The sequence below is a fragment of the Gymnoscopelus microlampas genome (genome assembly GCF_963454915.1).
Source record: "Gymnoscopelus microlampas genome assembly, chromosome: 7".
Taxonomy (NCBI): Eukaryota; Metazoa; Chordata; class Actinopteri; order Myctophiformes; family Myctophidae; genus Gymnoscopelus; species Gymnoscopelus microlampas.
The window spans coordinates 12014803-12039369 of NC_139944.1; the positions used below are offsets into that span (position 1 = coordinate 12014803).

A 24567-nucleotide genomic window follows, 5' to 3' on the forward strand; every position below is an offset into this window, starting at 1 on the left:
AGCACAATGCATTTCCAACACTAAGGTGTACTCTGTGTGTGATGCTGTTTGCCTAAAGCATGATGCACTGCGGTGCTGTTTGAGCATCTAGACAGCAAAGAGTATTACTTCAACATCATCACTGAAATTACCTTGGAGCACTCCTTCATCTGATGAAGTGCATCTGTTGGGAATTATAACCAGAAAAAGTGCTCCTCGGAACACAGGTCTCCGCCAGGTCAGGTAGGTTATTGTGGGCCAGCAATGTTCGGAATTCGGCAATCAGGATGGAATATGAACATTTTATTTATTTATTTTTCTAAAACTAATACTCTACTAAAAAATAATAAGAATAAAAAATACCAGGTACTTATTTAAACGTTTATTTTGAAATGGGAAATGGATACTTTAGGCCTAGTAGTTTATTACTGTCATGTGTCCTGCATGGTGTAAGGATAATTTTGACTTCTTTTTAACTGTGCAGTAATAATTATTATACATAATAATAATAATAATAATAATAATAATAGGCTTAGGCCAACTTGTCAGTTAAATAAACTACAATTGTTTTCAAAACATTCAATTTCATTTTATTGTGCAGATAAATCATCAACAAAGTATAGAAACAATTAAATTGCTTTACAAAACAAAAACAAGAAATTTGTTCATTTGAATAAGTAAACATAAAAATACAGAGCTTGTATTCTGGCCATTTCTATTACTGTCCCCAACATTCAGTGCCATTATTTCTGAAAATACTCAGCGCTTACGTCTTATGTACTTATGTCTAAAATATACTTTCAGCTTGTAACAGACAATAAAGTTGTAAGATTCACACGTTGACTTATTTTGTAACTTGAGTCATAGGCTACAGTATAATGCTAATTTATGCTCTGCTGCCATGGTCCAAGGAAGCATAAATCGAGCCTAAAGATGACTTTTGATCGGTTACTTTTCAGGAACGCTACACCTTCCACAGTCCTTCATTTACACATTTCATAGGGAAGATAGAGAGGCTACATGATGCAACTGCATTCCCAACTCCAAACGACAGCTTATGTATGCACAGCATTTTCCTTCAGGAACATCCTGCTATGCCAGTAATCTGGATTGTCAAAAGATCTATCTCTGCCACGCGGGTCCCCAACTCCAACTCCAGTCTGCACTTTGACATAGGGGTCCAAACCAGATGCCCGCGCCTCCGTGCCCCCCGCTGCCCCGTCTTCCTCACCCTGTATATTCTGATACTCCACCGCCTCCCCAGCTTCTGGAACGGCGAGGGAGTCCATCTCCTCATACTCGCACGCATCATCTTCTCTCCTTCCCTGCACCTTCAGGCCCTTTCTGTCTTGGAGAGCCTGTCGCAGCTTCGGTTGTCTGTTTGTGTACTGATAGGCATCGTTCTCCATGTAGTCGTCGTCCTCCTCCGTTTCTCCGTTGATCCCGTTATGGATCGCTGTCGTTGGGTGAGGGGCGTCCTGTGTCGGGGGACTGTTGTCCTCCGACTCAGATCCTCTGATGTCCATGTATTCATATTCCACGTCGCGAGACGCCTGTGGCTCTGAAACCGAGGCGTGATCTGTGCCGTTGTCCCCTCCCCTATCGTCTAGTACAGACGGAGAGGAGCTGTGTCTCTTGCTCATCTTCAGCCAGGGAGTGTTGTCTCTGGGATGGCTGTTGTGTCTGGTTTGGAGAGATGCCGCACACGCCTGTTTGTTCATATACTCGTAGTCTTCCTCGTCCGGGTCGTTCGAGGGTCCCGGTGAGTGGGCCTTGGATATGAGCCTGTCATGAGACATAGTGGCGTAGGAGCTGGACAGCAGGGTTTCTAGAAAAAAACAAGAAAATAAATGAAGAGTTTGATAAAGTATATTATATTATATATTATATCGTCACTGTCGGGCGGAATCCTTGTATCTCCAAATTGTAGATCAGCTATTTTCCGTATTGAGAATTTTTGAAAGTGAAAGTGATAAAGTGTGTCTGTGGGTTTCATCAATATTTAACCAAATAAACGTATTAACAAGAGCTTGTGACTATTATAATAACTACATTGGAACACAGGTTCTTTTTTCAATTTCCTGAAAAGCAACAGTTTTGGACATACAAGGTTTACTTACTAAACTAAAGTTAGTAAGGGTCAAGATTGTGAACATGGTGCTACCTTAGAGCTATCCTAGAAAACAACATCTCATATACTGTAAATGACTGTGACTCTGACATTTGGTGTCCATTCTACAATCTCAGGTTGTGACACAGCAGAGCAGGTTTTCTAAAGAGTAAAGTTTGGTCGGGACATTACATTACATTACAGTCATTTAGCAGACGCTTTTATCCAAAGCGACTTACAATAAGTGCATTCAACATAGGTAGGGAACGAAAACTACTAATCACCAGAAGTCTTAAGTGCATTTTCTGCAAAAACAAGCAACCAAGAGTATACCTAGCGCTAAGGTAAAAGTGCAATATATCAGCCACCTATTTCAGGGACCAGATGAGATGATGAACTACATTCAAACATGTATCTGATTTTAACCACTTAAAGGAGTAGTTGTTCACCCCAAAAGAATACTAATTTTCTATCAATTTACGCACCCCATGAAGCCTTGCATTCATGGAGATTTTTTTGTTTTTGTCGCATTCCTAAGCCAATAATTTGATGACCGGCGATGAGTAGCGGAGTCTATCCGGTAGGAGACTCAAAGAGACTCAAAGAGTCAAAAAAGTCTCTCTCCTACTGAGCAGCCACAATTATTGGCATAGGAATGTGACAAAGCTAAAAAATCTCCATGAATTCAAGGCGTCATGGAGTGTGTAATTGATAGAAAATACATACTTTTTTCTGTGAACTTCTCCTTCAAGCTCAAGACGCGTCGTGAAGCGATGCATTGTGAGATTGTAGATCTTAAGTATACATTTGAAAATGTCCTAAACTTTTGTGACATGCCCAAAATAGACACGCTAAGGCATACTGCATGTGAGTCACTATATCACCTCTCTCTGGGCTGTCTCCGGGGAGCACGTATCCGTTCAGGTCGTCCTCCTCCATGTCTGGGGATGGAGTCTCGGACGGTCCACCGGACATGCTGTCCCTCTGGGACATGTAGGCACTGTCCTCACGGTGATGCTTTCTCCTGGGGCTCCCCGTCAGCGACAGGTCCTCGCTCATCTCCAGCTCCACCACCGTGCCACGGCCCTCCGAGCTCTCGGACACGGTCCGCGCCGAGTTGAGCCGGGAACGTGAGTGCCACGAGTGCTATGGAAAGGAAGAACATGTGCATTAGGAAAAAGGATTGACACACACTTACTGTAGATACGTTAGGATGTATTATTGATTCAACTTTATTTATAACGAGCTTTCCGAAACATGGTTACAAAGTGGCTTCATTTAAAAGGCTTTATGATGCAGATTTGACATACTATACTATATAGGATTTATTGTATCTTCCCATCACCCCTCTTATCTCAAACCACACACCTGTCCTGGGTTATCAACACCTGGGGTCATAGGCAGGTATCCAGCCAGACTTGGTGTAAGAACCACCTTTTGGAAGAAGAAACATGAGAAAGGCAGAGACACAGGAGGACATTGTTACAAGGTTAAACCTTAATAGAAACAAGTCATTGTTCTCTTTCTTAACGTGGCAACATTAAGATAATGTAGTAACTCAGAAGTCCTACTCTGTGGCTGTCCATTCTAGAGAGGCGAGACAGGCTCCTGGACGGCGTCAGGTAGTGAGGACTCTGAGGAGAGGTGGTCATGCCATCCTCCAGTCCTTGTTCGTTCTGGTCCTCCAGGTCACCATCCAGGTCATCCAGGTCCACACTCCGCTGCTGGTGCTCATCTGGGGCTGGCTCTTGTGCGCTGCACTCCCCCTAGAGGACAAGATTAAAGTAAACTACCACAAATCTCTTTGCCGGAAAATAGCCGATCTACAAGCTCACGGCTAATGTTCCCCCAGAATATTAGTTTAGCTTCTGTTCATGATAATTAATAATTACATATGAGCTGATGCCTTACTTTGATTACAAGATAGCGGGGTGGGTCTCTGGCCATTCTGGTAAACTCGCTAGCCAGTTCCTTGAAGGTTGGACGGACATTCTCATCAATCATCCAACCTGGAATAAAGAGTCATAGATTGTTAGACCATAAACACCATGGAGTTGTTTCAGCCAATAGAAAAGAATGAGTTTCAGAAACTAATATATACAAATGAAATGTGAAAGAAGGCGTACAGTGTAGCCTACTGTGGGCTCCTGTAGTTAACACCTTTAACCCCTGTGCATGCAGTTGGTGTTATTTACAGTGACAGCTGAATAGAGGACAATGTAGGAGGGAGGGGCACTTACACTTGACCATGACCATGTAGACATCGATTGTGCAGATCTGAGGCTGCGCCAGGCGTTCACCTTTCTCCAGTAGATCGGGAACTTCCTGAGGGCGCATTGCTGCATACGGCTCCGCCCCGTATGACATCATCTCCCATATTGTCACGCCTAAATGAAGATAGATATATTTTTGGAGTTTTATGGGTGAAATAACTAGGGATGCACTGATGTCGGCACAGTGAACAGTTTCCACCCGGCTACCATCAGACTGCTGAACAAGAACCTGATCACTGTATTCACCAAGCTGGCCTGTCAACTGGAACTTTTTACTTGAAATTGTCATTTTTCCCCCTCCCTTCATGTGGATATGTTCCTCTGTATGGACTCTATTCTTTTTTGCACCTTATGTCTAATCATGTATTACACCTGCCGCTATGTGGACCTACCAATGTGTTACCACTTTTGCACGTGTAACCAAGTACATATTGTATCTACTGGTCTTATGCTATCATGATCATGTGACAATAAAGTTGATTCTGATTCTGAGATGCGTAAGGACAATGAGAACATCAGCACAAAACTCACCATAGCTCCAGACATCACTTTGATGTGTGTATCTGCGAAACAAGATGCTCTCCAAAGCCATCCATTTGATTGGGGTCTAAAACATATATATTTTCATATAATCATTTTAGTGATAGCATTAACACACAGTAAATAAATAACCTAAGATCAAGAATCCATGACAAAGACTCTCAATGGACCTTGATCTTTTGGCTGAAGCATCATGCCTAACATGATAAACCATATCTTTATTAGTAAAATACACACCTTGACCTCGTTGTAAAAGTATTTCTTTTCATCGGGGTAGAGCAGGTCTGGAATGCCATAGTCTGAGATCTGGACGATGTAATCATTCTTCAGGAGCACATTTCTGGCTGCCAGATTCCTGTGCACCATTCTATTCTCCTCCAAGTAATACATGCCCTGACAGGAACATGAAGGATGAATGTCAGGGTGTAACACCGTCAATGTGCATATAAAAACAATATGCATAAGCACAGTAACATCCTCGGCGTTAGCGTTTTTACCTTTGCAATCTGCACACACCAGTTGAGCAGCCTCTGGGGGCTGAGGAAGTTCCTGCGCTTCCGAATGTGCTCCAGCAAAGAGCCCTGTGTGCTGAGTTGGGTGACAAGTTGCAGACTGGCACCCGGGCAGATACCTAAGATCCTGACTACATGGGTATGGTCCAGGCTGCCTATGGCTAACATGTGCTGTAGTAGGCAAAAGCAAGAAAAAACATATATACTGTTTAAATGAGGAAAAGAAAAGGGTTGAATGACTATTAAATGTGAATTTGGGGGGTGGTTCTCTCACATCTGTAACCTCATGGAAGGTCTGCCGCCCGGTGCGATCATGAATAATCTTTATGGCTACAGGAAGCTTCACGGTATCTCCTTCAGGAATCCAAATGCCCTGTGAGGTGACATGTGTATGGCTTCATGAAATGTGTCACAAATGAGAGGAGCATTGTACAGGCAAGGCAACTGTTGATATCAGACGGTACCTTATGGACAGAGCCAAAGATTCCATTCCCCAGCAGCTTGATCTTACGCAGCTCTGAAGGCTTCAGGATCCGAGCATGAACTTTGGCTCCTTTCTCACTCGGGTCCAGCGGCTCAAAGCTCTATAAAGGTGTAAAAGAGAACATGCTAATTAATACAAACCCAGTTTAAACACTGACTGCAGCATAATGACATGCAAACAGACTCTGACTTACTTCTCCACTCGCCATGTATCTCCTCATGGCTCGCTTGCGACGGATAGTCAGACCTCGGCGGTACAGAATAACCAAAGCAAAGATGGAAAATCCAACAAAGAGAAACGCAATCGCTCCAATTACTATGCCTGTAGTTTGGCTGGACGGAGACAAAACAAGAAATGTATAAATATCGGCAATTGATACTTTGTAAGTTTTTTAATGCAATGTCAATGTCAATCCATTTTTTCATTGAGAATCTGTGTGAAAGGAGGGTCTTTACCCCGATATGGATCTGACGGGCCCACAGTCCCTGATTCCTGGGCCTGAGCATCTGAATGCAAAATACAGGGGGAAAAAAGAGAAATTCAAAACACACATACAGGCACTTTCATTACACACATTGTAGATACAAATCTGATGAAAATGACCTATAAACTAACACACACACACACACACACACACACACACACACACACACACACACACACACACACACACACACACACACACACACACACACACACACACACACACACACTCTCCTCCTCCCTTACCCCTGGGTACAGTTGGCGTGGCAGGGTTCGCAGCGCTGTTGTTTGTTGGGGTATTTGAATATAATTCCCTCCCCTCCCATCACTCCCTCGGGACATGAGGACACACAGTGAGGACCGTCTCTGAGACTGGCACACGCCGCACATTCATCTGCTCCCTGCAGAGAGGCGGAAGAACAGTGTTAGATAGGAACAAAGGAAAGAAAGATTAAGAGAAAGAGAGAATGATTGACTGTGGCCTGAGGCCAGATTTTACCTCTTATAAGCCTGGGGTTAATGTAATAATTCATCTGTCTGTGCTGTATAACTTAACCCCTTTCAACCTGGGGTCTCTATTTTGGGCATGTCATTACTGTATAGGTGTTTCAAAGTTTCAAAGATTTTCTAAAACAATATCCCAAAATGGTTATTTTCACTATTTTCACACATACAACAAAGTAGAAAACAGGGATTGAGTGATTAACATAATGTGTCTGACATATTGCCACACGGTGGCAGCAATACTCCTGTTGTAACAATGCACTGGACTTGAAGAACCTGACTTTTGTTTTCTCTGACTTGGTATTTCAACCTGAGAGTCTGTCAAACTAAATGGCGTCAGTTAGCTGGAGGGTGAAGGTGAGGCACATACCGGCCCGCTGCAGGTCACTTTTCCCTCTTGTACTGCACACTCGGTGTGACAGGGCTTACACTCGCCCTCTGCAGTGGCAAACTCACGGCTCTCCCTGGATAAACACACAGACAGGCAGAGACATAATCAAACTTCAGCGGAAGCCAACGTACAGAAAATGAAAAAAATATATAGGTTACATAAAACAAAACACAGTTTTATAATTGTTACGTTTTGAAGACTGACCCGGTGTAGAACATGCACTGGTGCACGCAGGTCCCTCCTCGGCTGTAATTCTTACAGGACAGACACTGGTCCGGTCCAGCACCCCAACAGCCATCAGAGGAGCACAGCGGGTCACACACATGACCTTCTGCAACTACACACACCATGACACCAAAGCTGATGAGGAATGATGGCTACATTTGAACATCAAGCCTGAGTTATACTTAGTTGCGCATCGTGTTACTCACCGAAAAAAAAGCTGATCTACAAGCTCTCAATGTGTTGTAGCGTGATGCGTGAGCTTTCAAATTTACTATTGTCACTGTGTGACACCAAGTCTTGCATTGCCACATCAAGCCTCTGGAACCAACAGTTCCTAAACCGTGTGGCCCATAGGGCAGGACCCTATCTCCTGTTTCTGTAGCGTGAGGCCGTACATCCCCCAGCCATGATGTACAAGTATACCCCCTTGACATGACGCTACGATACTCCCAATCCAACCCTTGATGCTAAGAGCCAAGCCGGGTGGCACTGGGTACCATTTTATAGATTTAGGTATGACACGGCCACAGGATTGAACCACGACCCCGGAATCTCAGGGCAGACACTCCAACCACAAAGCCACTGATATGTCTGGCGACATCTAAATGCAAGGTAGTTGCTCTAACTAAAACCAGAACGGCTGCTAACAAACTTACGCCTATACTGCTTTGGAAATCGTATCACCGCCCCAATATGAAGACAGTGGATTGATTCTACAATGCAGTTTCTTTTTTTTCTGTCTATTTGTTTCCACCAAAGGGAGATGGTCTTCAGTCTCTAGTTGAGTGAAGCATTTAGAGACTGACGTGTGAGTCTAACCATAATGTCAATTGCTTTCAACCTGACTTACCACACTGGCTATGTGGCCGATTCTCCTTGACATCGGTGTTCTTCTGACGTCGCAGAGGGCGGGTGCTACCGCTAAAAATTCGTGTCCAGTTGACGGTGTCATGGTAGCACAGCAATTTGTTTCCAGAGACATAGATATTGCCATCGTAGATTGTGCGTAGTGATCGTAGCCCCAGGGAGGTGAGAGATGGAATCTTCACCACCATCAGAGAGTAACCCCTGAAAACGCAGGGAGTGAGTATAGTGGCATTAAAAGGTTCAGTCGTCGATTAAATTAAAGAAGCTTTTATTCTCATATGGTTACTAAATAGCAAGAGTGATTGTGCCTGTGTTTAAAATATAACCAATTAACCCAGTGTTTACTCAGATCCCAATCAGTCACAGCTAGATAGGCTACATACCATACATACCATTTACATGAGAAAACCCACCACCAATGTTTGAGTCAATATACCACAGCACTTAAAGGGACCCTATCACAATTTTCATAATTTTCTCTCTATATTTCTTGTAATGTTCCATTACTGCTGCTGAAGCTGTGCTGAAAAGTTTACCCCAGTCATGTCACTGTTACAAAATCTGTAAATGGGAAAACGACCACCCTTAATTCCTGTTTTTTACCCACTACCTTCAGTGGCTGTGACCTTATCCTTGTTAACTGTCCTTATGGAAAAAAGTAATATTGACCATACAAGAATACTGTAAATCAGGTTGTTGTAATGATGGCCATAGAGTGTATGTGCCAGGCCAGTGCTTGCATGGGAAATGCATCATGGGAATTGAAGGAACTCCAAAAAAGGCCGAAACAGGCAGACGGGGGTATTTTCTCTCTCTATGGATTGTATTGTAAATATTGTTGTTTCTACAGACTATGGTAACTGGCAACAGTTAACTGAAATGCACACCAACAGTGTGATAGTGTCCATAGAGGATAGTCTATAGACTTTATTAACCACTTTCAACTTGGCTTCCCTATTTTTGGCATGTCATTGTAGGCAAACACTTTCTTTTAAACTGTCAAAACCTCTTAAAAAGTATGAAAATATGCATTGCATATTGCAACACGTTGTGAGCTTGTAGATCGACTATCTTCGCAATTTGCTGTACAAAGAAGTATATAGGGCTTAGTAGGTTAAATTAATAGCATGCATATAATAGAAGGCAATAAATAATTGTCATTCAGCAAAACTGTTCTGTATGAAATGTGATCAGACATCAGCACGAGTGAAAACACATGACTGTACCTTTTAGAGCTCACTCCTCTAAATGGGATCAAACAGAGACAGAGAGAGGACACATGTTAAGGGTTATGAGACAGGGATGATGACATATGACATGGTCCAGTGGTTCTCAAAGTGGGGTCCAGGGACCCCCAGGAAAATTATTGAATACAGTATCAAAATCAGTTTAACCATTTTAACTCTATATGCATCGGCTATTTGAAAATAGCTGATACAAGCTTGTATTTCTGCAATAAAAAACAAAGTATAGTAATAGGAATATTTTTTTAAATGTTTTAACAGCACAAATCATGTCTCTGGCACAAAATCTTTTCTGATGGGGGTCCATGGCCAAAAAACATATTAATTTGGGGGTTGTTATGAAGAAGTTGGGGGTTGGGACAATGGGGGTTAAGCACAGATGGTGACATGAGATGCAGTGAACGTCTATTACATAAGGGAAACACAATAAATATTTAAAACAACTAAAACAAATAAGATCTCACCTATAAAGTGTTCTGCCTTGAATTGTTTGCAGGTTAGAGAAGACTGACAGATCAGACATGTTCTCAGGCCATGACTGGATGCTAAGAATATCTGCAAAAAGGCGTAATCCAATTTATCCAGTTTGTTCAGGTTGGAATACAGTAACATATACAGTGCATATAAAACATCTAGGCCTACCCCTTCCCCACACACACACACACCTGTAATCTCCCGCACAGTGTTGAAGATTTTCAGTTTCTCTGGATCCAGGGCTGGAATGCTGTTGTATGCATCTCTATCAATAGACAGCATTTTGAAAGTAATAAATAAGACAAAAATAAAAAACACAAAACATTGTCATAACATCATAACATGCTGTCAGTCAACAATTTGCTGGAGACAGTAAAGAGAAATAGACGCAAACACATTAAAAACATCACAAACAGTAAAGCCGGTACATTGCTCACCCTTTGATTCCAGTGACCAGGAAATGCAAGCTCCCCTGGATCTTGGTGCAGTTGATGAAGCTGTCGATATTGCGGGCATCAATAGTCTGTCTGTCGGTAGATCCTGCTGTTGTGCCACGGCAAGCTGGGAGGAGGAGGATAGGAGGAATGAGAAGGGGGGGGGTTGTCGGCCTACGTCACACGGTCATGATAACTAGGGCAACAACTTTCAATTATCTTCGATTACTTGTTGGGTTAATTATATAATAGAGAAGCAATTATTTCTCATTAATTCACATTTAATAATTCATACATTTTTATTTTTTTTATATATCAACGACCCGATACGAACAAATTCTAATAGATTTTCCATAATCTTGCTGATCTGCGAGTTTTTTTTTTATGTTGAAAAAAGTTTAAAAATTACAAATACCTGCCCCCAAAATCGATAATTGTTTCTTAAAATTAGCGTTTTTTTAATAATCAATTAAATCGATTAGTATTAACTAAATCAATTAACTATTGCATCCCTAATGATAACGAATCTCAAATGACTGAATTCCTTAGGAGTACCTTTTGGACAGAGCCCTCCACAGGGCTCACATCTTTTCCCTCCTTTCCTCTCCACTTCCTTCTTATCAGAAGGGCAGCTCCTCACACATGAGCTGCCATCCACCACAAAGTTAGCTGTGAAAAGAGGATGACAAGACAAAAACAGCAGGCTTCTTAATTCAATTCTAAAGCCTCATTTGTACGGATGCGACCCATGTGAGGTATATCATTGCGTGGGGACTCCTCACCAGGGCACTGGGTCACACAGAATGGGCCATACTGGTACTTGGCACTGGGGTTGGGCTCCAACTTGAACGTGTGCTTGTTATAGATGAGGGTCTGTGGACACTGAGGCACGCAGGAGCCTGAGTTGTTGAAGTTCCTGCAAGCCTGCGCAAAGAATACCACATCGTACAAACCATACAGTAAATACGTTATTGCTCTGTTTCTTTGTATGAGTTTTATGATTTTATGATTTTAGCCTATATACTCACAAAGCAGCCTGTATCCAATGGTCCAGTGCAGCCTCCTGCACACTCTATGTGACAACACTCACTGGGGCTTCCTCCAAAGCAGCGTCCGTTGCACTGAGGAGCACACACGGTCTTGGTCACTACGAGAGAGGGCGACAGCGTTAGAGACTGGCAGGTGGACACAGAAAGTTGAAACCATTTAAAGAGGCGATGTGTCGATATGACTTACAGATCTGGCACGCGTCACTCTCTGGCCCCCAACATGGACCACCCTTGCACATCTCATTACAACGCCCTGAAAATTATTATTATATTATAAGTCTGAAATGGACAAATCCATTCAAGTCTGAATGGAGTAAAATCCTCAGTGTTAATGTAACTCTTAGAGTTTAGAAATGGACGTGTCCATTACTGTGTAATATACAGATACAATGTCTCATTACTATAATGCCTCCACTCACCCTCAGGTCCATTTTCATTAATGATAACCTCTGATGAGCCATCCTTCACTATGTCCAGCCAGTTGACCTGAGGGCCATAGCTCAGGAATTTATTCTGGATGATCTGGACCCCTCCCTCCAGTATCTCTGTTAACATGTATGTACACATACACACACACACACACACACACACACACACACACACACACACACACACACACACACACACACACACACACACACACACACACACACACACACACACACACACACACACACACACACACACACACACACACACACACACACACACACACACACGAATACATTTTAACAATGTATTTATGCCCAAAGAGAGCATATAAGGACACAAATGATAAAGGTACAGTTAAGGTTACATTCACAAAATCATGGCATAATTATGTCTTCATGATACAATATTATCAGCATTATCACTCTGTACTCTATGGCAGTGGTTCCCAAACTCAGGTGAGTCGCCATGTGAAACCTAATTTGATATTTGAAGGTATGTTTCAAGACAAAGTCTTAAGTCTTGAGTGTACGTTATGTTAAAAACACACGAGAAGACCCAGGTACTTCCCATGATCTACATCCATTCAAAGACATTCTGTGACTCCTTCTGATGACAGGTGTGTGGGTGAGGCAGCCCCATGAGGGTGTGGCAACACTAACAGCCATCAACGGCAGCATAGTGCTCATAGTTCCATTCTCCCACATAAAAAAACACCCTCACACATTCCATGAGGTAGGAGGGGGGCGGAATGTTGAAAACATGCCAATAAAAACTACACTACACTACAAAGCAACATCTTATTTTACTGTGTACGCAAAACATTTTGTGTTTATGTCTGCCAAATTTTATTACCATCCTGTCTACGAAGGAAGACAAGCGGGTCGTGAGTATGTGACATGTGTGTGCGTGTTTGTGTGCATGTGTGTGCGCGTGTTTGTGTGTGCGTGTGCGTGTGCGTGTGCGTGTGTGTGTGTGTGTGTGTGTGTGTGTGTGACGGCCGACAGGGGCAGATGTTGGCAGCACGCCAGAGGCGACGCCACACAAATGTTTGATAACATTTAAACATACACCCGTTGTAATTACCATCGTCAATGTAATAAGGTGCTAATGAGATGCAGTTGTGTGTGTTCACCTGTAAGGTGTGTGAGGCCCAGTTCCTGCAGTCCTTGTTGTCCATCCTTCTGATAGTTGACCAGCACAGCCAAGGCGAAGCGGCCATCATACAGTGTGTTTCCCCTGATGACACGCAGGTGGTCCAGGGGGAGACGGCTGAACTGGTTGATAGCGATCAGGATGTAACCTGTCACCTCTCTGATAGACTGAAGTGGAACAGAGAGATAGGCGATGGGAGTGAATGCAGATTGTACCACTATCGGGCCCGTTGGAAATATTATACTTTTACTCCACTACAATTATTTGAAAACTTTAGTTACTAGTTACTTTGCATATATACATTATTACATTATAAAACATACATTAACCACTTTAGCCCTTTTTTATACCATACCTATTTTATACCCTTAAAAATAGCCGATCTACAAGCTCACAACGCGTCGCATCACGATGCATTGTGAGCTTGTAGATCTGCTATTTTCAAACATTTTAGTACTTTTACTTTTGGTACATTTTGAGGCCAATAGTTTTGTACTTTTACTCAAGTAAATTTAGAATTCCGGACTTTTACTTGTAACAGAGTATTGCTATATTGCAGTATTGATACTTTTACTTAAGTAAAGAATTTGAGTACTTTTTACACCACTGACTGCAAGTATAAAGCACACTTAACAGCAAACCAATATGTGTATGTGTGTGTGTGTGTGTGTGTGTGTGTGTGTGTGTGTGTGTGTGTGTGTGCGTGTGTGTGTGTGTGTGTGTGTGTGTGTGTGTGTGTGTGTGTGTGTGTGTGTGTGCGTGTGCGTGTGCGTGTGCGTGTGCGTGTGTGTGTGTGTGTGCGTGTGCGTGTGCGTGTGTGTGTGTGTGTGTGTGTGTGTGTGCGTGTGCGTGTGCGTGTGCGTGTGCGTGTGCGTGCGCGTGCGTGAAAAATCTATTTCAATAAAAACATATTTCTTTGCATAGTAAACATACTATACAGTAGCAGATGTTTTTTCTTTTTCCATAATGGGTACGTAAGCTTCCTGAGAGTCACTCTAGCTTGAAACGTGATAATCTTTGCTACGCCTATTTGTTATTAACTGATATCACACCCTGGCAACAAACGTTTGTCTTGGTTGTTCCATTAATCACAGAGGCTGTTCAACAGTGTGTAATAGAGTAAAGTGTTTTTCAAGGGAACATGAGGGAGCTCATTGTACACAGCAGACAGTGACATCACCCAATGGAGACAGTGATAAGAAACAAGCTTGTTTTAGTTTTTCTGTGTGCCTCAGGGAAGTCTGAAATAACCATACTTGTACATTATTCCTCCTAGGCTCTAGGTTAATTTGTTTGTTATGATACAGGAGTATCTTCTGGTCCCTGGGAAAGGGGAAACTGCGTTTATAGCTTCACCCATGCTGATGGCTGCTCTGCTCAGATGGCTTTCATGAGTGCACGGGTGAGCTGTTAGGGGTTAAGTGTCTATAAGTCAGGTAAACTTCGACACATAGGCTGGGCGAGCCACGGGTCAAACCAACAACCTTCCGATTCACAGACTGCCTCTCTACCCACTCAGCTATGGCCGCCCCGTTCACAGTCCTACACACACACACACACACAGACACAGTAAAATTATCAGTGTTAAATTAATGCTCAGTATTTTGTTGTGTAGGCAATACATCTTATCTTATTACATAATTATCTTATTACTTGTCTTTAAGGACAGGTCCCTGTACTTAAGGACAAGGCTGGTAAATTAAACAGCATGGACAATTACAGGCCTATAGCCCAGTATCCTGTCAAAAGTGCTGGAAAGAGTCCTTTTAACCAGGATGGAAATGTATGTTTTAACAACTGATAATAGATTTGGTTTACAGTACAGATGTATGCATCTATGCTCTAAAGGAGTTGTCAATCACCTCATGTATCCAGGTGACTTAGTCATACTTAACCCATATACTGCGGGTTGCAATAATTATTGAGGATATGCTCACAGTATGGCAAAGAACATGACATTACATATAAAGTCCAAAAAAGCATTATGGTTGGACAGGAAATCCACTTTTCCAGTGTTATATCTCTCAAATAACGCTCTGGGTGATACATCCAATTTTGTGTTCTGTAAAAGTAAAATGTGTACACTGTTCAGAGCATGTCACCACCCTGTGTACGGCTCATTTATGGTCCTCTTACAGAGTGAAAAGCGTGCAGAGGCTCAGAGTGGCATACAATGATGCCATGAGGCGTTCCCAGTTGGCATAGTGCCAGTCAGTTGTTTACTGCTATTGGTATACCCACCTGTGAGGCAACTGATGTACAATGTTAGGCAGTGCCTGCCGCCTGGATGTGTCTAATAACAGCATCATGGCGGCTCTAACAAACCCAGTGAGGAGCTGTTATCAGGTCATGTCCAGGCTTCGCAAGTACTGGCACCGCAGCCTGCTGCTGATTAGGTAGGATTCCACTATAGTACTTTTATTGCACTCTTGTACTTTTTTCATTTCTTTTTATCTTTTTCCCATGTTGTATGTCTCTTATGTTATCGTATGTTACCTTTATGTGCTATGGACTTCTGTCTGAAATAAATATTACTCAATTTTTCCATTTTTTTCCATTAATCAGTGCTATACACCCTACGTCTGTGTGTTGATAAAAAAAATATTGAACCAATGAAAAGTATTAAAAAGCGCTTCTGACAAAACCAGCTAACTCCATTGGATCCTCAAACTTTCTGCTAAACCAGCTAAAACTCCACCAAAGGGAGGTGGAGTTAGCTGGTTTAGCTGAATCCAGGCTCCACCCCCTCCTAACTCCACTTTTTGTTTTGTTTTCGTCATTTCCTGAAAAATGTGCATTTTGGAGTTAGCTGGTTTCTGCCCGACAGCAGAGGTATACAAGTGTCCTGCTCACCTGTAGGAATGTGAAGTTTCTCGAGTGTTCCATCATTGTAATCTCCAGGTTCCCCATTACGATCTCACAGCCAGTGTACCTCTCCTTCATTAGATTGTACTGCATCTCTGAACTTCCCGTCACACTCAGAGCATTCTGGGTACCGGTACATACTCCTTTTACTGGTAAAGAGAAAACGGTTCACATTAATGACCACAGTGCAACATTACACCTTCTGCAATGTTCTGAATGTTCATTTAAAGGAGCATTTCACCCATTTTCAACCTATCTTCATATAATTGGTCCACTAATGCGCATTATAAGATGGCACCATTTCTGTCTACTCATTCTGTGTCTCACGGGAGGGCTGTGGACAGTTCAGAAGGCAGAACAAGATTTCAAACCTTTTTTTGGTATTAATGCAAGAACAATGGCTTATTATTTCAGCGTGCTAGCTTTGCAGGAAGTGAAAGGCTGAAGTTTCTATCCTATTGGAATCCCCATTGATAATGTCATTGGTGGGCAGGTTTCCGAACTGTCCCCAGACCACCTCTGAGACGCAGAGCAAGTACACCTTATAATGATCAGAGAGTGTTAAAAGGATCCCTGGGTAATAAGTCAAATATGCCACCTTAAATATTTTATTTATTTTAGAAATAGTTCATCTTTTACTCAAGAGGGGCAATGCCCGTCACAAGTTGATGATGTCATTTGTCCATGTCCCTATGGAATTTATGGAATGCATGTGCAAAAAAAACATATTTCAAATATTGATTTGATACCTTAGGAAGTATTACGTTGTTGTTTATTTTCACACGCATTCCATAAATTCCATAGGGCTAGACCACACATGCGCAAATTACATCAACTTGTGACGGGCATTGCCCCTATTGAGTAAAAGATGAACTATTTCTAAAATAAATACAATATTTAAGGTGTTTTTAATTTTACATTTTAGTTATAGAGGACAATTATAATGTATGAAGGCACATTTGGCTTATTAGCCAGGGATCCTTTTAAAAAGTAAAACATTCGATAATATGCAGATGAGGAAAGAGTTTGCTTTTGGAGTTTTTGATTAAAAAAACTAAATGATGTGAACCAATGATTAATTTGTGCAGGTGAGACACACAAATGCAATGGTGTAGTATCAAAATAAATGAAAGAAATGCATACCACCTATCAAACTGTGATGAGCAAAAGGGGATGATTACAACAGATATACAGTAGTGTAGATCAACTTTACTGAAATACACAATACAGATTTCCTTTTAAACAACTCATAACAAAAGCAAAAGGAGACCAGCCTTTTGCAAATAGAGCTCCTACACTTTGGAATGCCCTGCCTGAGATCAGGCTCACTGAGTCGGAGCCTTGTTTTAAATCCCTTCGCATTTTTGCAAAGTTACTTTTAGTGCTTAATCCTCCTCATGCTGTTTTCTAAATGTGCAATTTATTTCATTTTAACTCTGCATTTGAAAAGTGCTATGCAATATACAGTTTATGTTTATTATTATTACTATTATTATTATGACAGCATTGATGTATGAAGAGTTTCATTTCAAAATGAGATCCACTACATGAAAATGAAGATTTTTACGAACACAGATTTGTTTATCTTATGAAAACTTCTAATCATGTATTAAGATATAGTTTTCCATGTATGTAGTCCTGCATGTGAAAGCAGAATCTGTTTTCTTTCTTTCTTAAAAAAAAGCACATTCTGGTAGTATTTTCCTCTAAAATGGATGGATTGATTTAGCAACTTAAAGGCAATTTTCTACAAGCTGCTTTGTCCTGTTCTCACAATATCAATGAAAGTATTGTAACAGAGTGAAACAAGCTAAGAATTGTAGCTATACAGGCAGGGCATGCCGTTCTCTGGGACAAACATACAGGGCCTTGTTTATAGACTGTAGGTGTTCAGTCACTATGTGTCACTGGAACCAAGTGACTGCTTTGCTATTCAAATCTCAGAGAGAGAGAGAGAGAGAGAGAGAGAGAGAGAGAGCGAGAGAGCGAGAGAGCGAGAGAGCGAGAGAGAGAGAGAAAGAGAGAGAGAGAGATGAAAAGACGGAAAGAAAATGGAGGGAAGGAAGGGGACTGAAGAAGGGCATTCATGATAATCGTTTTTTAACGTACAAATGGAATTAAATGGACCCAGAGTTACAAATGGGTTAGGGTCCATTTGGTTGCATTTGTACACTCTCAGAGTAATAATATCTTATCACTACTTTGGCATGACACCGTTGTGCAACAAAGAATAATAATAATAACGCTTTAGCGGTTAATCATTGATATTTGAAGGAAAAAAATGATTAACTGAAAGATTAATCGTTAGAATAATGGTTAAGAAAAAAGTCGATAGTTTCAGCCCTATCTCAGAGTTAAATTAATGCTGAGGAATTTACTGTGAAGGTGAATTAAGTACAATGTCATTCACAATTTCTCACACCGATAGCGCAACCATGCAAGGCGCCAACCTGCTCATCCGGAGCATGGGATTCAGTCTTGTTCAAGGTCACTTCTACAACACGAAGCCAGGAGCACCTGGAGATCAAACCAGGAACTGCCCGATTAAGACTCTACCTCCTGACCCAGTGCTGCCCCGACAACGACGTCAGCAACAAAGCGCATAAAAACTGCCGCATTCTTGAACCTGCACATTAAAACACGCAGCAAGTGAGTGTGGAGAGATGTGATTGAAAGGAACAACAGTGCAATGGGTACGCATTACCCCCCATAAAGCTCAGATAACACACACTTTATTGTGTTTGTGACAAAGTCAAGGTTCAGGAGTTAAATATGAAGAGACACAGATATGATCCTTTTATGGCACAGTCAAGTGTGTCTGCAAGAACAAGGGACATTGGTAAGCACTTGATCCCTAGATGTGAGCTACTATAAGAGAAGACACTGTTGCTATTACCTAAGCTCCTGGAGAGAGCTAATTAAGTCTCCAGATTACTCTTTAGAGTTCAGTGAACGTTCAATGATATTTGCTCATTATTAGAAAGCCATCTGACCGAAATTAGGTTGATTGCACAAGAAGCAACCTCCTTTATCTAAGTGAAACCCTGAAAGCAGGTCACTGCTATCAGTGGATTGCTTGGGCTGTTACTTGAGTTGAATTACCTGTTGGGAAATACTCAACACCTGCACATGTACACTCGGGTTCAATGCACGACACCCACAATGCATACAAGTGCGTTTCACTCTAGATAATCAATATTAACCACACAAACCCTAGCATCCCTATTTTGGGCATGTAGTATAGGCAAACCTTCAGCGGAAATCTACAAGCTCAGAACACATTGCATCTAACTCAACGTGTTGTGAGCTGGTCAGCAATTTTCGCCAAAGACATTAGTGTTGAGGGACCACCAAGTATTACCACTGGGGGACCCCGGTCAACAAAGCATAGGGTTTAAGTAGTTAAACGTAAAACAACAAATAACTTGAAAGCAACTGTGTATACGCACAGTCAAAATCCTGGGTGTCAATTTAACTGTGAGAGTGTACAAATGGACCTTTAAGGGTCTCTAACGAGGATACACACATGCATGTGTGTATGTGAATGGTATAGTGGCCACATTGACAATACACATGGTGCAGCTGTGGGCTGGGATGAGTGGGTTCTCTCTCTCAAAGGGGCACTGTCATGGCAAACAGATTATACAAAGAAATGGAATTGGTTGGAGGGTTAATAGGGAGCCCACACACAAACACTGACATACACACACTCAAAAAACCCACTTGCAATTTCAACACACATACACGCACACAAAACAAGTCTGTTGTGGCCTCTCTGACCCGCCATACCCCCCCCACCCCCCCATGCCTCTCTAACTATCTCTCTCTTTCTGTCTTTATTTGCTCTCAGTCTTTACATTTACTATGTCATCATGCCACCCTCATAATCATTCAGCCACGACCCTCCGCTCTGCTTTCTCACATCGTGTTTCTGCCATACTGTACACATGAACTCTGGGGGGAATGAATGGTGTTATTGTTACCTACATTAAAGTGTAACCCAACACACGCGCGTGCAGAAAACATTACACAGTATAGGTGGACGGGGATCGGGTTTTGCTGTCATTTCCATTCAGTTGTTGTTACCAAGGTTTCACGCTCAAGAAGAGAGAAAAGAATGGAGGGAGGGAGGAGATAAACAAGTTCAATAAAGCAGTACAGACGAACATTGGAGGTAAACAGAAACTTGGCACAGGGTGGCAAGAGATTACCGCATACCTCTGACTCACTACTGCACGTGCACGCGCACACACCACGCGCAAGCACACACACAGCCATACACACACACACAGAGGCAAGCACAAAGACAGACACCTGAGCACCTGTATCATTTCCTTTTCATGGCTTACAGCTGCACATACAGTACTTTATGAATCGGAGCGTTATTCCTGCTCTCTCCTTGTCCTTCCTTGTGCTCAGAGCTTCCTTATTTTCCACTTATACTTTACTTTGGCTTACAGAGAAGGGCATAGAGATTGCTCAACATCATGCGACATGTTTTCAAAACTGGAGCGACAGCATATTTGCGTTTTGACGCATCCTTTGCTCTGAACAGAAGCCACACCTGTAAAGCCATAGTCAAAGAAGCAATTACCAACTTGGTACAAACTGTTTTCCTTTGAAAGGGGACTAATTCCACAATGTTTGTTTGTTTCAAGTGTTTCAAAGTGGCATTTTGAACCCCACCTTGTGGCCCATTTCTGTTTCTGCATTGATACCACTACCTACCACTCAAAACTCCAACTGAAAATCAGTGGTGGAAAAAGTACTCTTTTTTTTTTACAGTAGTAAAAGTAAAAGTATCAATACTGCAATGTAGAAACACTCTGTTACAAGTAGGAGTTCGGAATTCGAAATTTACTTGAGGAAGAGTACAAAAGTATTGGTATCAAAATGTACTTAAAGTACCAAAAGTAGAAAGTAGCCTACTCATTGTGCAGAATGTCCCATTTCACAAGTTTTCAAATGTATAAATATCTTTCGAAAATTGCAGATCTACAAGCTCACAATGGGTTGCATTGTGAGCTTGTAGATCGTAAACAAAATGTTTATGTCACAACTGAGTGCACGGTCAGTAGTACCTGAGTCCAGGGACATGGACTCAAGTTTGTCTTGAGTCACAGTAACCCATAACATATGACTAGACTTGGACTCAACTGTCTGTGACTTGGACTTGACTCGGACATGGAGTTTTTCTTATTTGGACTTGAACTTTCTAACAATCAGATGTTATAAACAAATGAGTAATAACAAATATTTTAAAGCTATTGTGCATTCAAGGTATTGAGTAGAATTCACTCATAAGGTACTGTATGGTCTGAATGCCAGTGGAGGGAACAAGTGAATGTGTCGTTTTCAATGATGCTTGATCTGTTTTCTCATCTACCAAGACAGCTGTGTCACAACCTAGAGTTTGGCCTGGTGATTGGGTTCTTGTACTTAACTACTGCAAAGTGAGCTACAAGTTATACTGCTCCTCATTTTGCAGAAATGCAATAGAAAAAGCATATATGCTTAAACATTAATTGTGTTTAGAAACAAAATGATGATTGTGTTAATTTGTTGCTCTTTAGAAATTTGAACATACATTACAATCCTCGATCTTGGTTTGTTGACATCAGTGGTGGAAATAGAGCTCATATTTAAGTAAAAGGCCTGGATTCAAAGTATTGGCATACAAATACTTACAGTACCAAAGTAAAAGTACTCAAAGTTTTCCCAATTTGAAAACAAGCAGATTTATAATTTTGGAATATAGATTTTGGAATATCTGAAATATAAATTAGTTGTTTTTTTAATTAGTCAAATAAATCTATAAATTAACAAGTGACTAAAATGTAAAATAATCTTGCCTCTTAGATGTAGTTTGGTAAAAGTATAAAGTATCATAAAAATGGAAATATTCAAGTAAAGTACTTAAGTAAATGTACTCAGTTACTTTGAACCACTGGTCAGGTCAACATGTTTATTTATCTCACTACTTCCCTGAACTGATTCCAGTGAAGTCACACCTGAGTTCGCCAATACCTGAACTCCATCACCTGACATTGTTTTTCTCGAACTGAGCACCACCTTATTTTCCTACTGCCAAGTGACTGCAGGGGGCCAAGGTTCACCAAGTCAGATTCAAATCACAACAACTCTCTCTCTCTGCTATGCACACATACAGTACTGCCCTTCATTAGAATTCGAAGATAGTTGTTGTTCTATGTGTAATGTTTCAATGTGGGGATAAAGCAAATGGCTTGACTTGACTTTTTCTTTTAACTTTTAAAGATTTCTTTGGCTATTCGAAAATAGCAGATCTACAAGCTCATAGCGCGGCACCGAGTGCCGCGCTACGAGCTTGTAAATCTGCTATTTTTGAAAAATCGTGAACAACTTGTGCAAATCTTTGAATATATAGTTTTTAAAGTGAAAAGCATTTTCTTTGCTTCTGGGGATTCTACAAATGTCTTCTAAATCCTAACAGTTAGTTTTTTTTCAGCTTATGTTGCTATATCAGTGGTTCTCAAACTTTTTCATGTCAAGGACCCCCAAAATGATATGTACCTGGCCGCGGACCCCCATCTCAAAATATGTTGTTCCAGGGACCCCCCAGGAAGTCAAGATTTGAGTTAAAAATGTGCACTTTCAAAAATATATATATATTCAAAGATTTGCACACATATTGCCACAGATAGACCTGCTCTCCAATGAAAAAGAAAATGGACAGCAGGTGTATCGGTGCAGTGCTGATCAGAGTAGCTACAACTGATGAGGGGAAATGTGTCTTTAAATAATATGTATTTCTCTTTAGAAAAAAAGAGGGGATGGATTGTGCTATCACAACAGAGGCAGACAATTGAGACAGACATCCTAAAGTATACACAGCCCTGGGAGAGGTGTCATTGACTCACAGCAAACAAGTTCTTGAAGTTCTAGAACAGGTTTTTTCCCCTCTTTATGATGAACTGATGCATGGAGCTTACATTAACTGATGCATGTACAGTAGGTCTAGTTTACATGATTAGTACCTTATTAGCAGGTTCATTGGCGTGGTCAGTGTGATTAAGAATATTATAAACATATAAGCCTATCCATTTTAGGAGATGGCTTATTGTAAACTAAATGGGATAAATTAACCTACAGAGAAAAGCCAGAAAACAGGCATAGAGTCCTGTATAGCCAGTGGTGTAAAGTAGCTACATTTACTCAACTACTGTACTTCAGTACAATTTTGAGGTATTGTTTTACTTTCTTCAGTTCTTCAGTTTACTTTCCAATTTTCAATACTTTTACTTATCTACTCCACTACATCTCAGAGGCAAATATTGTACTTTTTACTTCACTACAATTATTTGACAAGTTACTTTACAGATTTAGTTGGATTATTATTACAAAACACACATTAACCACTTCAGCCCTATATATATCGGCCATTTGAAAATAGCCAATCTGTTTCCAAAACATTTGTATACATTTTGAACTTGTGAAATGATTAATTCTGCACAATGAGTAGCTACTTTCTACTTTTGGTAGCCTACTTTAAGTATATTTTGAGTACTGGAATTTTACTTGTAACAGAGTAATTCTACATTGCAGTATTGGTACTTTTACTTAAGTAAAACATAAGAGTACTTCTTCTAGCCTACAAGACGGGTCTATACGATCCGATCCGATCCGATCTTACCTTCCTCGGTCTGAGCACAGGTGTGATGGAGAAACCATGGCAGCAAGACGCAGAGACCCAACACATTGAGAGGGGAATGAATCATCCTCGATCAAATACACTGATTGATTGTATGATGTTTAAACTGGCATAACGATGGTGCAGAAATCTGCTTGACATGGAAATATTTTCCTCTAGTCTGAGAAAGTCCATTTAGTTCATTAAATCAGTTCCTTCGTCGTTAATCCTGATGATCAGATCATGCCATGTGCGATGTACGGTAGTAGCTCATCATGTTAGGTTTCCTTTGGCTTCTTCGCCTCGATCTCCTCTGACTCAGAAGTTCTTTAATAAATCCGCGCTATTGTAAAACGTGTCCATGCTATTTCATAGTTTAACAGTCAGCCTCTCCTTCAGTGCGTAAAATCACTACAAGTCACTGGTGGTGGTTGGTGCGGGCTTATTAGCCAATCAGAGACAGGAGCGTCTGTTCTTCCAGTTGTGCAGCTGCTGCACTAGTTGTACCACACACACACGCGCGCGCGCGCGCACACACACACACACACACACACACACACACACACACACACACACACACACACACACACACACACACACACACACACACACACACACACACACACACACACACACACACACACACACACACACACACACACACACAACACACACACACACACACACACACACACACACAGAGAGAGAGAGAGAGAGAGAGAGAGAGAGAGAGAGAGAGAGAGAGAGAGAGAATTGTTGTTGTTGTTGAATGTTGTTGAGCACACAATGTGCTATGTGGTCCTACACTTTAAAGCTGAGCTTTTAATTTTGCTGTAGCCTACCTTGGTATAATGACAATAAATTCTGATTCAAAGACTGC

General features: G+C 41.4%; 1 protein-coding gene across 1 annotated transcript; it reads right to left on the reverse strand.

The window, feature by feature from the left end:
• Positions 1-549: 549 nt before the first annotated feature.
• Positions 550-24062, reverse strand: erbb3a (erb-b2 receptor tyrosine kinase 3a). The gene is made up of 29 exons (XM_084063532.1): positions 23691-24062; positions 16007-16167; positions 13134-13320; positions 11989-12114; positions 11757-11822; positions 11549-11667; positions 11303-11444; positions 11076-11189; positions 10524-10647; positions 10278-10351; positions 10077-10167; positions 9595-9612; positions 8352-8569; positions 7481-7613; positions 7256-7349; positions 6628-6782; positions 6354-6404; positions 6092-6230; positions 5879-5998; positions 5689-5787; positions 5400-5585; positions 5140-5295; positions 4894-4969; positions 4330-4476; positions 4001-4098; positions 3661-3855; positions 3458-3523; positions 2974-3235; positions 550-1807 (listed from the first exon to the last, which is right to left on the reverse strand). The coding sequence occupies exons 1-29, from the start codon at positions 23773-23775 to the stop codon at positions 1035-1037; spliced, it is 4275 nt and encodes a 1424-aa protein (XP_083919658.1). The 5' UTR covers positions 23776-24062; the 3' UTR covers positions 550-1034.
• Positions 24063-24567: the final 505 nt, after the last annotated feature.